The 18,629-nt window shown below is 43.0% G+C and overlaps 1 protein-coding gene across 3 annotated transcripts in view; it reads right to left on the bottom strand.

Moving 5' to 3' along the window:
* eva1aa (eva-1 homolog A, regulator of programmed cell death a) overlaps positions 1-16,321 on the bottom strand; it is a gene marked incomplete at both ends in the record, with an annotated part of 79,555 nt that extends 63,234 nt beyond the window's left edge. For all 3 annotated transcript variants that reach the window (XM_083898953.1, XM_083898952.1, XM_083898954.1), the window contains one exon: positions 16,213-16,321. In XM_083898953.1, coding sequence (XP_083755079.1) covers positions 16,213-16,321 — 109 coding nt within the window. The remainder of the gene's footprint in view (positions 1-16,212) is intronic.
* Positions 16,322-18,629: the final 2,308 nt, after the last annotated feature.

Raw genomic sequence — 18,629 nt, 5'->3', positions numbered from 1 at the left:
CGCCGCCTCTAAATCACATGCGGTCAAAGGCTCTGCATTCACCTCCTCAGACTGGAGCTTTGCATGATATGCAGAGGCTGAATGGGACAGGTCGTATTAAATGGCACGTTAAACGCGTGACGATAAAGAAAAAGAGTTCACAGAGATGCCACGAAGGACACGAAGAACTGTATTCACAGCATAACGGCGAAAAAACACCACATTCCTAAAATACACTGCATTCCTCTGCTTATAAGACGCTATAGCCTTTGCCACTAAAGTCACGTTTTGGATTAGGCTACTTTATTCTTAATCGCACTACAGGACAGAAAAAGGGCATAGAGATATTTTGTAAAAGCCTATAAGCAGTTCAATTTACCATAGGTCAGAGAAGGATTATCACTCGAACTGGGTGGTGCACTAAAGTGCTGCAGAGCACGCCATGCACCGAAACATTTCGTGCAATGACTTATGCAGCGACTTAGCCTTTTGGAATAGACACTTAAGTCCCTAAAAACACGTTTTTCTCAATCAAACCATACATTAAAAAAAGAAACACAATGAGCTCCTATATAAATAATTATCCTTTTAGTTATTGTTAAACGAGAGAATTCAGAATTCTGGCTTGTTTGGTCAACGTCAACAAGAATCTGATCAAGACATCGCCCGGTTCTGATCCTGGTGATAAACTTAGGTATTACTCTACGTTTTAGACCTGTACCGACAATGTTTTATTAGGACTGCCACAAACGATTATTTTGATAGTCGACTAATCACCAACTATTATTTTTTTCATATGTAAATTGAATGTAATAACATACAGTTTATTGCACCCGCATGCAGCTGCTCTTACATAACAATCATTAGCTTTCAGGTCGAAGTGTTTAAGCTATATGCTAACTAAAAACAAAGACAATTAAGATGATAGTTCTTTAAACCTTAAATGAAATATGCTTGTAGCAACAAACATAAAGTGCAAACAGCTGAGTAAACGGATCGGCTGCTGTTATAACGTTACTTAAAGCACATTAAATATGTGTGCTAGGGCTAATGAATCAAATCATCATCGCTAACGTTAACGTTTACAGCTATCAATATGAGTAAGTAGTATGTTAGCGGTTTCCATTATCTACCGCTTTATCGTCCACTGTAGGGTCGCGGGGGGTGCTGTGCCTATCTCAGCTGACATTGGGCGATAGGCGGGGTACACCCTGGACAGTTCGCCGGTCCATCGCAGGGCCACAAGTTAGCGCTCTGTTTACGCTAATGTTAGCAGCTAACCGCTAACTTTGTAGTCGACGATTTTAATCGTGACTAGTCGACTAATGGTGGCAGCCCTAATGTTTACTCAATAATAATTGTTCAAAATGACCTTACTAGTTCAGTATGTGTGAGAATCGGGGGACGTTTGTATTGACAGCAGTCAGTGAAGGCTGCTTCACATGTTAACATACTGTACACACAGTAACTGAATGGGTGGGCGTGTCAGCTGAAGGGGCTTACTCTCATGAGGTTCGGTCCACTGGATTTAACCCCAGCGTTGGGTTTTAACTCTTCTGACTTTACATTTCCCCACCTCTCCACCACGGCGGGGGGGTGAACCCAGCATGTGTTCCACATTGTGGTATCAAGACTTCCCTCAAGACTGATCAAACAACAGCTTATAAAACGGGGAAAAGTGTGAAAGAGATGGGTGGGGGGGGAAAACAGCCGGAGGAAGCGGATCACAGAGCAAACAGAGTGACTGACAGCTTACGGCTCAGCAAAGAAGAAAGGAGGATTTCTTTCTGAATCACCACGTGAGCTTTTTTTTACTCACAGTGTGCATCAACATCCTTGGGTGATGCTCTTCTTGATTCCGTTTAAACTCCCCCTTCCTCCCCCGCCGGCAGACAGAGAGCAGCTGAAGCCATTAAAAGCGGAGACACAAACACAAACACTCCGCTTTCCTCCCCCCGTCTGATGGCTTATCGATGCAAGTTCAAATAAACTCACACATGACCCAGCGGTGGCACAGCACGGGCACAAAAACTTCCAATGGGCTCAACGTGAACAACAAACTTCTTCTTCTTCTTCGTCGTCCAGCCTTGGCCTCCAGCTTATTTATTTGTTCACACAAACCCTGACGTATGTGCCCCATCGCAGCAGTGGCACCGGCTCTTAAAAAGTTATAGTCCAGGCGCTTAAAACCCAACAATAAAACCAACAGGAGGGGAAATGAGGGTCATAAGGGTGTGACGATGGCATTTCTGGAAGGATAGCACTATTACGAATCGATAAACGAGTGATAAATTAAAAGGAACAGTCGTCATGAAGTGGAGGCCAAACGAGCCTTTAAATCTTTTCCATTGTAAAGACACAAAACAAACTGAACAAGGACATGGTTATGGCTAAGAGAAAAACAGCAATATCAAATGTCAGGTCTGTGGTTAGTAGGTTATAGAAATTGTCAAATGAAACAATGCAAGTTAGCAAATTCACAAATGCTGCAATTTGACTGCTCCATTATGTTAGAAAATAGATATTTAAGAATCCTTGATGTAGTTTTCTTTTTTTAATTGACTGCATTTAAGTTAGAGCCACACGGCTGGTGTAGTGGTTAGCGCTCTTGCCTAGCACAAGTTTGCACAGTCCAAAAACATGCGGATTTGGGGATTACACAAATTGGACCGAGTGGATGTGAGAGTGGATGGTTATTTGTCTCTATGTGGTCCTGTGATGGACTGGCGACCTCTCTGGGGTCTACACTACTTTTCACCCTATGCCAGCTTGGATTGGCACGAGTGCCCCCATGACCCTACTGTAATGTGGAGGATAAAGCGATGGATGGATGGACGGACGGCCATTTAAGTTAGAACTGGCATTATTTCAATGGCGCCATAAAACAATGAATAATGAAGTTATGTTGCAAATCAAAAGTTCCCCCCAAGCCTTTCAGCCACAGTGGCTTGGACACAAACTTCCTTCTCCAGCATGGTAGGTTGCTAATGCTACATGCTTATCCAACATCTCAGATTTCCACACCCTGACATTATGGTAACCCAGTAGACCCCCCCGCACCAGACAGCAAAAAACTGATCCTGCACAACTTCAAAATGAAAGAATTCACACTGATAAATAATGGATATAATGAATGGTGTTGAATTCTAGACAAAAAAGATAACACAGTGTTTGCTTAGATCTTTGCGCCAACACTGTGCAGTTTTATCTGCCACACAAACACAACACAGAGTGATGTCACAATCGATGAAAGACGCGTATCAGGCAGGGGCGGAGGAATTCATGCTCTGGAGGCCGACACCAACACAACAACAGCTCTTCTCGCAAACGCACAAAAACAAGGATAAAAATCCACGGCCAGCAGCTTAGAAGCGGTTTATATTTCAGGTTATTGCAGTTTGGTAACACTTACTTTGAGGAAAATCAACCTGTGGGTCTGGTGTCTAAGCTCATCCTGAGGGGGTGACATTGGTAAGGAACATCTGCCAGCTTGAAAATGGCCTCATGGTTGGACAGTGGCCGCTAAGTCTCCCCCAGGGAGTCCCCCCCCCGCAAACCAAACACTGGTCCTACTCACACCCCTCCCATGACCTCTGTTAGCACGTGCCTTTTCTGGCGACCTCCGGGGGCGAGGACGCTTTTACTCTGAGTTTCTAAACATGTGTCTTGTGTGCTTCTTATCATTGCCGGGGTGTTGGACAGACTGGTGGTGGTGGTGGATTGGGGGGGGGGGGGGGTGAGGGTTGAAAGACTGACAGCAGTGAGGTTCCGGGAACACCCTCCCTGCTGTTTGCTTCCATGTCCAGACGCCCACAGGGCACCCGCCACAGAGAAAGTGTTCAAGACACACAGAGAAGTAGAGAAAGATCCAGAGGAGGAGGTATCTATCATTTTAATGGTCACTTTTACGACTCGGAAGAGCTGGGAGGAAACCAGACTGCCCCATCACTGAACGCAGACACCACACAGATGGATCAGTGTGTGGGCTTTAACGTCACTAAGTGAAGGACAGATGTGTCCTTCTTCACTCATTCTCACAACAGCAAACTGGACTAAAGTGATTGCTGGGTGTGGCAGTGGTAGCCCTAAGGCTTAGAGGAGTGAGCTTTTTAAAGAGAGGTCATCAGAGGAATGATTTCCTTTCTCTGGTGATCCTCTGCTGTTAGGGTTAGGGTAGGGTAGGGTAGGGGTAGGGGTAGGGTTAGGTTTAGTGTAAGTGTAGTTCATACAGTAACATGTCACAGAAACTGATCATTGATAAATAAATGGTGGTAGAATCAAAGTTGGAAGAAAAGCCGATGCACTTTGTTGGGTTCTACGTTTGAAAACTCCTGACCTCGTCGTACACGAACCTTAAATCTTCGCTAAACCTAGTTTCCACCGAGCGATAAAAGTGCAATTCAAGTCACCGCAGTGCGGTTTGGAATCGCACACCCCGATCTGGCTTGTGTTTCCACCAGCGGGGATGTGTGGGCCCGGACACATAAATTTATGTCGCTATTTGCGCAGCTGCGTCCCATCGGGGCTAACGCTGGATAACGTAATGTAATGTGGCTCGAACGATAAATCACAACAAAGGAAAATAATGCAAACGCAAACAAAGAGCGGCAGCGGAGGGCGTCCAGGTTTCCGTCTTCGAGGAACGTGGCCGTTTATCACGAGAGGAAAGACAAGAGTTTGTTTGAGAGAAGGCTGCAAGGCGGAATCTTAACCAGAGGCGCTTCACTGGTGGTTCCTCTGTCCACAAATCAACAACCTGCAGTGTTTCCAGCTGCAGAAAGGTGCCAAAAACATGGTATTTTGGTGCTCTGCTCAATGACTGACACTATATATCAAAATGAACCAAACTATGCCGTTTGGTGCAAACTGGGCTTAAGATACCATAATACAATTATGGCCGTCTGGGTCACTGTACTACCGGTGTTTCTCTGTCTTGTCATGTCCACCACAGAGTCAAACATGAGTTTTAAGGAACATGATCCAGTCTGTGACTTCCTCTCGCCCTGTGCAGCCAGAAAATATAATGATTTGTTGTCATGCTAGCTTGGTTTGAGTAAAGGTAGCAGGGACCACTTCATAAGGACATAAGTGCAAACTTAACAAGACTCGACCGATCTATAAAGGTGAAAGAATTAAGAATAATGCTTGGAGTGGGTGGGCACTGAAAAGCTTTTTGGGGGGGAATTAACAAGCTTATCTTGGGGGGGTTGTTGCTCTGTGAAAACAAGCAGTAGAACAACTCCTGAGGAGCTGAGGGAGTAGAAAGCCATCTGCAGCATGTCCAAAGGGACTTAAAGCAGGGAGATCCCCTTCCATTTACAACAAACACTGAGCGAGAGAGAGAGGAGTGCAGGAATGACCTGGCCTAAATGTGAGGGCTTACCTTGCCCTTGTCACTCAGAGAGTTCTCACAGAGTTTGTTTTCGTTGCACCGGGGGTCAACGCGGGAAGAACGCATCTGCACAATGAAGTCAGCTATGTGTTGTTCACTATGACGCTGTATTATATGGCTATTTCATTCAAATTCACTCAAAATGCAACTGAAATATGGCTTAATTTGAGTTCTGATTTTCCTTATAGCCACACACAGTCATGTCGATGTGAGCTGAATTTATCTTTAAAAACAGCGTAATTCACGATAATAAAACAATATATGGTCTCTAAGGAGAGGAGAACACAGTTAAAGGTGCATTTGGTATAAATATGATCCAACTTTGTTTCAAATAATGTTATTAGTTATGTAAGCCGAATCAAACAACACTTTTTAAGAAGCAGCTTTTGTGGGCGGGCCTTTAGGTCCAGAACTGGTTCCCCGTTAGATATTTACAATTATTTTGTCGGTTGTCGACGGGGGGGAAACTTGGGGAACGAGTTCCAGACGGACATCAACTCCAAACCTGGGACGACTTCCGGTCTATTGAGCGATCGCTCCAAAACTCAGTAGCCAATCAGCAGGCAGCTTCCTAAGGCTGTCCGTCCCTGAACAAAAGACGATGGCGGAAAGAAATACGCGCAAACAATAAAATACAATATTTTTGAATGATTACATCCATATTTCTTTGCAAATATCTAATTCCATATCTTCAGAAGTTGTTCTAAAGGCAACTCGTATCCTTCTGGAGGAATAAAGGATACAATGTGGCTATTTAATCATACATACAAATGCACGTATTATCATTATTTATCTCCGCAGATACAGTGTATTTATATATCCAGCTGCAAAAAGACTTAAGCCCAATTTATACTCGTGCGTAAAGTGCTCTGCGTAGGCTACGCAGAGTCCTCTGCGTATCGTGCGTAAAGTGCTCTGCGTAGGCTACGCAGAGTCCTCTGCGTATCGTGCGTAAAGTGCTCTGCGTAGGCTACGCAGAGTCCTCTGCGTATCGTGCGTAAAGTGCTCTGCGTAGGCTACGCAGAGTCCTCTGCGTCGACGCAGAACCTGTCGAAAAGCCTCTGCGTCGTCTTCGGGTGCACGGAATATTTTTTAAGTGTCCGTCACTCCATCAAGGGACAACGGGGACGGCAAGAGCTGTGATTGGTCCTCAGGACAGGCCGAGCGAAGCTGCTCTGTGCCGGCTCACAGTGAGCACCGAGCGTCCACAAAGGGCGGAGCTGAAAACCGACGACTTCGTCGCTGCCAAACTATAAATACGTCATATCTTAACACACACACAGCACATGTTTAGACTCTAAATGGCCAATTTCTCGCCTCAAATTATCTTAAAACTGCGTTCCGGGACACAGAAAAGTGACAAACGGCCGCTGTTTCAACAACAACAGTCTTTCTCACTCGGACGCCATTGCTCACTGTAGCCAAAAGCACAACAACCTTGCGCAGCGACCCCTACTGATCGGGCGGGAAATTGCAGCGCCTATCCGTCACCACGACGCAGAAGTATAAAGGCTCGAGTGGTCTACGTGGTGACGCAGACGGATAACGCATTACGCAGTCGGAGAAGTATAATGTGGCCTTTACTGTTGACACTATGTTTTCTTGAAAGGAGCTGATAAGAAACATTTCGGTATGTGTGCATGGGGAAAAAACAAAGGGAAAATCCACCCCTCTACCCTCGCGCTCTCTCTTGTTCCTTTACCTGAACAACTAGAGGGGCCAGTAAAGCGACAGATTAGCAGTGCTTAGGGGAGCAGGCTGCTGTAGCGTGCTGTAATGCAGACTGTCACTCCGTCACAGTTGGGGGGCTGCACAATGCCTCCTTGTTCAGACTGGCCCTCTGACGCCCCACCTCTCTACCTCCATTTCTTTCTCTCTCTCTTTCTTTCTTTTCCTCTGGTCATTTAATCAAACCAATAAAAACTAATAGCTTTCAAAGAAAATGTTCTTTCTTTCCTTCTAGATAGAGTAGATGATTGAGGGATGGAGAAACAAGAAAGGAGGGGAGGGGGTGGGCAGGGAAGGCGGACATGTCGACTCCTAAACCAGACATAAATCAGCACCCAGGAAGAGAGGGAGAAAATGAGACAGGAGGGAGGAGGAGTGGCATCAAAGCGTGGCTGACATTCTTCAAGATGCAAGAGCAGAGGAGTTTTGGTGTATATGTACATTTGTGTTACGTTGTGTGTGTGTGGACATAACCTGTCTGTGTGTTTATCTACAGTTTCAGCGCGGCGATGGACGCCCGCGCGCCGCCGCCGCCATACCTGCGGCGGCGGCGCGCGGGCGTCAGCACTTATCTGATCCTCGCTGAACGCTCCGAAATAAACGCTCTCATTACTGAAGGAGTTTAAACATGACAGGTGAGAACGCTGCTGCTTAATAAATTGCACTTATTGTTGCCAAAACAGAGACGGCAGAAACGAGGCGAAATCGCTCACAGCTGCGTGAAGCAACACCGCCGGGATGTCACTGAAGAATCTTATTAGCATTTCATCCATGTTTTCTTTGGAGAGTTTTTTTTTTTTTTTTTTTTTACAACTCCTTCATGCAAGAGAGGGCAAGTGCAAACACACACCTGCAATGTCTACATATATGTCTTTTGCAGACAAGTGGGCAAGAATTAGGCCCCTTCTTCCCACCCCAATAACAGTTTTTACTATAAATCCATCCAGCTCAACGTCTAAATGGACGATTTGGGTGGTTTTAGGGATTGGCAGAATTACAGCACAGGGGAAAAATAATGATTATGGCATTAAAGGCTGAGTGCTTGAGCAGTTTTCTGCTGATTATAAGATTTGATTAAGACATCCACCCATCTTAGCTGGTAGTTAAACCCTCCTTCTCAGCGCTGTGTTAACAATTTAAAAAACGCAGTCTGGGTTTAATTTGAGTGTTTCACCCCAAAATCAGGAGCGAGACAGACACTGTTTGAAAAAGCGACACCTACTCTCACTTCAATTACAGTTTTGATATAGAGTCTCCTCCTCGGCAACCTCATTTAAGTCTCTTACGCTTACTTCCAGAATAGTGCTGAGACACCATTCACACACCACACACACTAGGTTTGCTCATATCACTGGAATCATCAATAATTTAAATAACTTAAATAACTTTTGGATTCACTTAAACTCCTTACTAAGGCTGCAATGATTATTAGATTTAACTATTTTGATCATGGATTGGTCAGTTTGAGTGGTTTTTTTTCAATAATTAAAACAAGCATTTAGGTTTTTCAGCTTCTAAAATGTGAATATTTTCTAGTTTCTTTGCTTCATATAACAAAGAAATCATTACAACTCAATCATTTTGGTTTGAGGACAAAACAAGACATCATAATTTCCAGGTTTGCGATACACCCAGGGCTCTGAAGTCACTAAAAATATGTACAACAGCGACCAATAGCATTTAAAACAGGTGCTGTAATTCCAATTCAAAGCATGACCATAGTCTCCACAACACACACAAACAAAGAGCTGCACAAACTATAAAAAACATTACATACGTTAAATTTCCACAGAAGTGAAAGAGGTTTAAAACTTGGCTAAAACGCAACAGCTTCCTTGTTCAAGAGAAAACTCTCCACACAGCGATCTGCCTTCAACTTCCTTCTCTTTATCCTTTTAACTTCATCTCCAATGCAGAACCTCATTTTCCTTCTCTAGGTCAAGACGTTTCTGAGAAGGGTTGTGAGGCTTTTTAGATACAGCAGGCAAATTTGAGCATCTACGTTATATTAAGTGTTTTAGGCTGCATTCACACCAGGATAATCAGGAGGACCTGGTTCGAATGGGCGGGGAATTTCACACCTTCATTCGGTTCGGTTCACTTTCACACTTTTGTAGGCGGACCAAAACTGCCAGGACAACATCACAATGTTAAAAAAGCTGCGTGTTTGGCACCGACTGGGAAGAAGGAAAAGAAGCATGAGGAAGAAGACAACCCAACTCATTGATTGGCCAGGACCGAAAAGCGGTAATCCAATCCATTTGGCCGGCATCTTCACCACAAAAAACAAACAATGGCGCAACACTTGGGTGTTCAAACCTAATTGGTTTTTCACAAGAAGCAGCAGGCGAGGCAGCGAGCTATCCACACGTCCTCTCTTTGGTTCACCGGATAGTCCGTTTGCACCGCACCAGGGTTTACTTTGGTCCACACCAGTGTTCGGATGAGCTTTCACACCTGCCCAAAAACTCTAGGCCGTTTGAAGCGGACCAAAAGGCTCTGGTGTGAAAGCGCCCTGAAACTCAGTCCCTGACTTTTCAAAACAAAAGCAGGGTTTTAGAGGCTCAAAAACTCCAGGTGTAACCATGGTTTAAATCCCCCCCAGAAAAACATCAGTGTGGAGTTGACACGGCAATGTGTTTCACTCACACACTGAAGAAGTAGGACAAAAGCAACATTGGTTACTCTCCAAGGTTCAAACCAAACCAAACAACAAAAATTAAAGATCAAATTCACCGTGGTGAACTTAACAAATTGGGGCAGAATTCTTTTTATTGATAGATAACAAAACGCGTTGGGCAACAAAACCTGGCTGCAACCTTTTTCAATAACACCACTGACATTCCATGGCTTCACTCAGTGGAGCATTGCCCCGACAGCATCTAAACCATTTAATAAGCATTACCTCAGTCAGGATGTGTTGCCTCTCTCCACACATATTTTGGCAACGGGACAAAAAGTGATTTTTGTCTGGTGTGCGTGTGTCAATATAATAATATATGCCAGGACTTGACTCGGTTGACACAAAACTCTCGCCTTTAATAAGAGCGCGTCTGCTCTGTTCACATTAATCACGTCGACGCGTCGCCTCCAATGCTTTGTCTTTTTATTTTGGGACTTTCCATCTGAGGTAAAAAGGGATGCTTTCTTATGAAAAGCAACAACACAACTGACTTTTTCCCAACATGTTTACTTAAAGGCGTCCATGTTTGTTGTAGTTTTTAATGCGGGGATCGCTTCATTTCCTAAGACGGTGCCATGAAGCGAGTGTCGTTTCCTGTTGCGAACATTACGTCTCTCAACGCCAACACAACGCCTGTCACTGCTTTATATGTGTGTTTGTTTATGAACAAATTATTGTATCTAGGTGGAGAGACTGACACAGCAGGTCATATGTCTTTCAACGCTATCGAGTCGTGCCAAGCCTGACTTCCACCTTAAATTACACACACTCTCTCACACACACACATACACAGCGCCATAAATACATACAGAGGCACGCACATTCAGAAGTCATCTACATTACACGTACGAGCCGTCTGCCCCCAAAGGCTCTTTTAGTCGTCTCGCGTTCATATTTCCCCCTCCGTCTTCCTTTCCCTAAAGTCTTGTTAGTGACTTTTTATACTCCTCTATATGAACGGCATCAACGCGGCGCGTCAGAGAACACACGCAGCTCGGGCGGCCGCTTCAAGTGTCGGCAATAAATTCTTTGCCCGGGTTTACACTATTTTGTCTGTAACATGAAGCGCGTGCCCCCTGGGTTTAATGGGCTTTCTGTTTGGCTGATTTACAGTCCTCGTTCACATCCGCCTCCCAGTTTATGTCTGCATCTTTAATTGTGTTTTAAATTGTGATTGTATTGAAAACCGGGAGCCAATGAGCTTCTAGGTTGGTCAAGAGGGGGCCGGACTAACTGTTCAGTAGCAAGAACTTGAAATTAAAACACAATACTCCATCATGATATCGCAAATTAAGATATTTGTGCTGATATTTGACAGAATTTCAAAGTAAAAGTGCTTGTTTGGATATTGAATGATATTTACGTCACAATAAAAACACATATATGATGCAAAATAAATCTATAATATCAAAAACGACATAAATAATAATCAACAAAAGGCCAAACAATCTTGCATATGTAATTTCATTACCGCTGGGAGCGTTCATGGCGTCAACGTGTTTACGTCATGTTTACGTGACTCCCGATTGTTAAAATGAGTCTCTAAAGTAACGCTAAACTTTAAAAACAGAGGCACACATAAGCAGTACACAGGTACGCTGGTTATTTGTAGCGCTGCTCTTTTTCGTTTAATAAACAGACCGCTCCAGTTCGACTGTAGGCGCGCTAACGGCGCTAATGCAGCTAACGGAGCTAACTGGTAAACGGTGCCTGGACTCAGGTGTCGCGGCACGCAAGCATGACGTCACGCGTCTTTTTCCGGCCAGTCGTCATGGAACCGCGTTTAACGTGCGTTAACCTAGCGCCCAGCACTAAATTTAATCCAATGTTGACAAATGTTAGCAAAGCATTTTTAGCATTTTATGCCGTCTTTATTCTATAGCACCCTGCTGGCAGCTGTGCCTTGGCTGCACAAGCCGGGTTTAAAAGACGGTGAGGTCGCGGGTCGCCATGTTTTTATTATAACTTGATATCAAGTGGGGGGGGGGGGGGCATGTGGCCCACGAGCGACCAGTTTGACACCTCTTATTTAGACAGTGGAGGAATTTGAAAGGATTTGATCTGGATAAGCAGATTTTTCATTCATCTCTCATCTCTCAGCATACAGGTGGATTAAAATGAAGAAATGAAGAATTTAAATCAAAACTGTCGTTTTAATCTCCGTCCTTTCTTGACACTGAACAGTTCTTTATCAGACAATCATTCGCAGAAACTATTCTTTGAAGAGAAACACCCACCACCCACTCCTTCCTTTCTCCATTCACTTGAAGAGAAAAGCAGCATTATATACCAGGCCGCCGCTTGTCCGCCTTGCTTGCCTGCCGACACCGCAGTAGACAAAACAAGCGGGGAAGCAGGATTTGTTTAGACAGAGCTCACCTGGCGCTAACGCAGACACAGAAACAGTGATCGGGCAAGCCCTGGGGAGGAGCAGAGGCAGTGGTGAGGAAAGAGGTAGAGGGCCTGATGAGTGCTGGGGGGAAGGGAAGGGACCTGGAGAAGGGTGCATGGGGTTCAGTGTGTGCTGCTGCTGCTACGCCTCGTCCAGGGCCACTCACAAAATCAGAGCCGATTAAGATTTTCAGGGGCCTCAAGTAGCGCTCAGTGATAAGATGTGGTTGAGTGTGGGGGTTGGCAGTTAGGGGGGGTAGCCTATAATCCAGGACTTGCGCATAGGCTAATAGCAACAAAAAAAAAGGCGGATTTGTCTGTCTGTGTTTGCGTCAGGCCCGCAGTGTCATGCAGCTCTCGCCATAATGAAGCAACCAGCTGATCTGTCTCAGAGAGAAATTTACATATAAAACAGAATAGCGTCCCTTTGATTCAAGCTATTGTCGGCTACGTTGACAGAATGCTAATTAAGCCTCTGTCGGTTACAAATACACTCTGCAACATTCCAGCGCTGCACACAGGAAGTAACTAAAGCAAAATGGCTGCAAAAAGGCTGGGTTACGAGGAAAACACTGAAGAGGAAATACACATTTCAGGGGGTAATCTCATCTTTCTTCAGTCAGGCCTGATAGTTTTGCTTGACATATGAAGAGCGCAGGATCAAAATAGTGTGATATCATTTCTGTTCACAAAGCGCAAACAAAGGCAGAATAACGTAAACGAAAATGAACAAAATGACGTACTGCAGCTTTAGATTAAATATGATTATTTTCCCGTTAATTGTTCCTTCTCCATTTACTATAATAATCATTAACTTAATAAGCGATTTATCAGTTCATGAACCTCATTGACTCCACCTACGGTATAAATGCACATTTCGTTCAAACACCATGGGCTTCAAAAACTCCATTTTGAACCGAATCAAAAAAACAAAACCATGACCTCAAAGCTGTCGAACTTTCCCTTGCCGATTGCGACCCGACGTGTGTTCATGAGCTCCGACAGCGGCGAACAAAGACCGAGATGGATGACGCCCCCCCCCGTAACCACACACTCACAGTTAGTAGGGGTTGACCTCAGTTGACCCCTTAGCCCCTCAACAGCCTCACATCCCCATTCACTGGGGTTAAATAAGGTTTTTTCGCCCACAGGGTTTTATGACAGAGGGATAGAATAAATGAGGCTTCCCCCCGTGGACGCCGGGTAACAGCTGATGAACTGGGCGGCGTTTCTTCAATGTTAGTTAAAAGAAACAGTCTAGATTTCAGCTAATGAACTGCGTCTGAACCATAGACACAGAATTTACCACTTCCCCTTTTTTTTCCCTCTTCTTCTTCTTCGCAACTACACATTAACCTAAATGATAATCTCGGCATAATCTGATAAGAGCATCCAGTAAACAAGACATAAAGCAATAACAAACCTGTGAGACTCAGTCACTATCTGTGGCGGGATCTGACACATGGTATTTTGTAAATTGAGAAAATGAAACGAAAAGCTGATAATAATAAAAATTATTGCTCTCGTTGCTCAAGAAACACTATTTTTCTGACAACAATCACATAATGAGTTCCATACGAATGAAAAATCAACAAGTACTTATCAATAACTTATGACGTGAAGGAGCCCAGGGGGCTCGCGAGTGTTGTGACGCTCACTCCACACCTCTAATTAGCCGTTAAGGCAGCTGTATAATAGACGATGATAACAGGGAGAGAGACGGAATTAAATTACCCCGCAGCAGAGTTTGTTTCCATTTGAGCATTTGAACGGGGGGCTGAAAGACGCCGACGCTGAAACCCAAAACGGAACCTTTGTAGTCGATGTTGTCAACAACAAAAAAAAAAAAAACGCGAGAGAGATGTGACACAGATCGACTAAAAATAGCAACGCGATGAAATTAAACAAAAAAATCCACTTTTACTGGATTCTCACATGAGACTAATTGGACCATGTTGACTTGACAGATGTTTGATCTAAAACCCCGACCACTTCTGTCACTTCTGGCACCACCTGTCAGTCAAAAACTGGGCTCCTCCCGGTCTCCAGGGAGTCCTCCAGCTGGTCAAGAATGTGAGGAGACCTGAAAGATGTCATTGTCTTTCTTACTTTCTTTCTTTCTGGTATTCTTAAGACAAGTTCCGTCTCTCATTCTCTCAAGCTTCCGTCCCCTTTCACTCAAGGACGCTGCACAGTGGCGAGCAAACAAACTCTTTATCGGGCTGATTCTGCCACGAAAACAGTGACAGCCTATACTTTTTTTTTTTTTTACTATTATGGCCACCAGGGAAGGACGATGAATCTAAATAAGAACATTAAACGCTCCGTCTTCTACGGAAATCAACATGTTCAATATCTGCAATAGGATACAGTGTTATTTATGTTTATATGGTGTCATGTGGTAATGCTCAATAACACTAATAATCACAAATTGCAAAAACTAGCAGAAAAATAAGTATTTGGGGGTGGAACTCTTCAAATTCATTTGTAAAACAATATTTAAAGGTGCATTATGTAATAAATCTAAAGCAACTGGACATAAAATTCTCCTAATATGTCATAAAGAGACTCAGGAATAATGTTCATATAACAAACTGAACTCACCAACAACAACAGTACAGACAAAATATTTGCATTAAAAAATATATTTTGCAGACTGCAAATCATGTTTATGTTTTGAAATCGTGTTTTTGGCATGTGGCGCCACCTACCGCCGTCTACCAATCACTGCAGTTAGTAGAGTCTCTGCAGAGCAACCACGGGTTGCCAGTTAGGTTAGAAAACGAACCCTAAAAGAATCTCGGTATTTTGAATTCGAATGTAGTAACCGTTTTTGGCCACATTCTTACATATGGCACCTTTAAATTCACATTTTGTTTCATATTCATCTGAATGCTTACAAGTGACAGACAGAAAAGGTTTGATAAGACTACATTAAGGTGTAAGCGACTTTGATCCAACGCTGTGATTTAAACTCATTATTTTTCGTCCGATATGACATAATATTTGCACAAATGTCTAAGATGAACTACGGCTAAAGCCAAGCAACAAAAACCTGGATTCAGACATCTTTAAAATCTCCCCCTCTTTGCTTAATTATGTGTCACTTATGGCCCTGACCAAGAACCCAAGCTCACACTCACACACATGCATGGAAATGACAGACACGCAACCCTGTTAACAGCACTGTACTTTTTAGCAGCTCATTAGGCAACACGGCAGTCATACAGAGGGCATGTTTAACATACATCTGCTCCTTAGCACCTTTCCCCCACAGTGTTAGTCTGCCTGTTTTCAACCATTAGACCCATTAGAGGCCAATTAACACTGACACAAAGCTCCCTTCCTGTTTTATGGCACAGTAAACAAAAACCTGCAGGGCTCTAAACCCAGCACATGCTCAGTGGAGCTATTATAAAACAGAATAACTCGTTTTATTTTTAGTAACTTGACAGAAAAAAAAAAGGGAGAGCAGATATTGGCAACCCAAAAATAACTGGCATCCATGCATTCCAGCGTCTATAATATAATTTCCTATATGGAGTAACACATTAACTACATCCTTCCATTTATCTCGCAAGGCATCAGTAGTGGGGAAAGTGTGTTGCATGAGCTTTGCTGGGACTCACAATAGCAGGATGGCTCTCTGGTGAAATGGCAACCTGTTGCTTTGTAAGTGGCCTGTGTGTGCCATCCTGCAAAAACGGTGTTAAACTCGGCAAAAGAAAAAAAAAAAAGATACGCGCAAGTGCGGGGGTTAGGTTAAAAAAAAAAGTTGTGTTCTAGTCGCTTTTGTGGCGCAAACATTCGCGTGTGCGTGCTGCGGCACGCCAGAGGCACGGGCTTGTTGTCCTGAGAGGCTGAAATCACAGCTCCTTTACTCTGCAGGAGTTTAAAAACACATGCGTAAAGACGTTTATTCATCACTCCCGAGGACGCGTATAGTCCCTCAAATCACCCAAAAAGACGCATTTAAAGCGCATGGAGACGCGTCCACGCTGCGTTTCTGTCCAAAAAACTACGAACTGTTGTGACCAACCTGTGTAATCTGAAGAGCCTTTGGTGAGATCGCAGAGCACACTGAGGCACGTTATTCCCAACAGGAGCGCACTACTGACGGCTGACAGAGTCCCATCTGAGAAGAACATCCTTGAAGCCTCTCAGAGTTTGTGAGTTCCTCCGTAGCATTCGAAAGTCCAACAACAACATAAAGAAGAAGAAGCGGCATTTGGGGGGGGTTCAGCTTCTGCGTCGCATGCGGGAGATGTGCGGTCCCATCATACCTCTGTAGTCTCCCCTCATCCTCCCACCACCACACCGCTGCGAGACTGAGACTCACTGCGCTCAGATCAGCTCAGCTCCCCCCCTCTCTCTCTCTCACTTACACACACACTGCATTTGTAACTGCGTGTTGTGCAGAGCAGACAGTGGAGGCAGCAGCAGCAGCAGCAGCAGCAGCACCTGAGGACCGACGCCTCCCTCCCTCCTCCACTGTGTGCTCTCAAAAACCAACAGTTGTTACAATGTAACATTTGTTTAGTGCAACTTTTACTATGAAAGGAGCCATTTTTGCCTCCATAACCACGCAAATAAAAGCACCCTGGAGCCATAAAATTAAAATAATGACATATAAAGGTTGCTTTATATACATATATACGTGCATATACATATATATATAAATATACATATATATATACACATATACAGATATGCTATGAAAGAACTAGTTTATTGCAGGGCTCTCAACTCGCAAAACGAGTATATTTTTTTTTAGGTTATATTTAATCACAATATCAAATTCAACATTTAATCACACATATAAGAGTGCCTATAGTTTTAATGACTAGTTTCTCTATTTGAATTTTTTTGTCTGTTTTTTTTATTTTTATTTACAGATTAATTTTGCCTGATAAATATGATTTGTTTGAATCAAAACAAACACTTCGTCCTAAACATTACTAATTGCAACATCATTGTAGAGTGTCAAGACCTAATTTTAACATCTACTCACTAAACAGTTCATTTTTGCCTCTGGTTTATTGCATTTATAAACATTTAAGAAGTACAAAAATAACACCGTTTACATTCTATTGCTGCTTATACCCATCCAAGAATAAAACACAGAATTGTGTAGATCTAGTCTTTCCATTTTATTGTATGGAACATTTAAAGTTACCCACTTTGAAATAGATATTCAAATAATAGATAATAGATAACACAATAATTGGCTTTATGTCGTCCGTGCTTGAGAAAACCTGCCTGGTATAATTACGTGGCTCGTTTTCAATATCAGATTTGACATAGATAAAAGTTAAAACACACCTTTAGTTATTGCCTTGATCTCAATAAATAAGAGCAAAATAAGAGCAGTAAACTTTGAAAGGAAAAAAAGAAAATAGAGCAACAGTTAGCAGACCACTGGTTTGGTGCAACACAAGCTTTAACAATCAATTGTAAATTATATATTATTTTTAGTATGTTCTTTGTATTAGTATGACCTTTAACAACATTGCTGACACAGCTGCTTTATTATTGTATAACAATAATAACAATGACTTGAAGCTCTTGCCTCAAAATCTTGATCGCACCTGTTACTGTGTCCATGTCATCAGTTGCAGGACTTTAAAATAAATAAATAAAATTAAAACCCTGGTGAAAGTGATTAGTGTCAGTGTGATGTTCCTAATAAATAGAACAGTGATGTGTTGCTAACAAAGTGATCAGATGACATCATCAAGGCCTGTAGGCTTCAAACGGATGTCATCTGGCAAAGACTGACAAGAGTCCACTGAAGTTACAGCCAAAGACACAACAGGTAATTTCCTCTGTCCATTAGAGGGCGCTGTGTGTTTAAGTGAAGAGTCGTGCACCAGTGTTTTTGAGCCAGTAACAAGTTTATGTGCACAACAACAAGTTACACATAATTTCTTCTCATTTGCTGCATCAAAATGACAAAGAACACCTAAATTATGCTTTTATCTGTTATATAAATATATATATAAAAAAGAATCAATGAACCTGAATCCTTTACACTGATATTTTGTGATTGAATAGACTCAATTAGGCTCAACTGGAAAACTACATTTGGACATGATAAAAGTAAGACATTGATTTAATTGTTATTAGTGATTCTGAATGAAAAATAATAATGTATCAAATGTACATTTAATAATGAATATCATTATTTATTACCCTATGTGACTTATCTATGATGACTACTTATATTTGTACATGTAAACTATTTTTATTCAGTTTGAAAAAGACACCATTTATGTTCCCAGAATGTTAGCAGGAACTCCTCTGTAGGAACCTTCGGTTTTTCCATCAGGTGTAACCATAATATCCGCCCCCCGGAAACTCTCACATCCGTTCACCATTAGCGCGAATATTCAAATGCCGTGTTATGTGGACTTAATTCACGACTTACTCGTGCCGGTGCAGATGAGGGAGCAGCAG

The sequence above is a fragment of the Microchirus variegatus genome (genome assembly GCF_963457635.1).
Source record: "Microchirus variegatus genome assembly, chromosome: 12".
NCBI lineage: Eukaryota > Metazoa > Chordata > Actinopteri > Pleuronectiformes > Soleidae > Microchirus > Microchirus variegatus.
The sequence above is the reverse complement of the archived record's forward strand: the minus strand, read 5'-3'. Positions and strand labels throughout refer to the sequence as shown.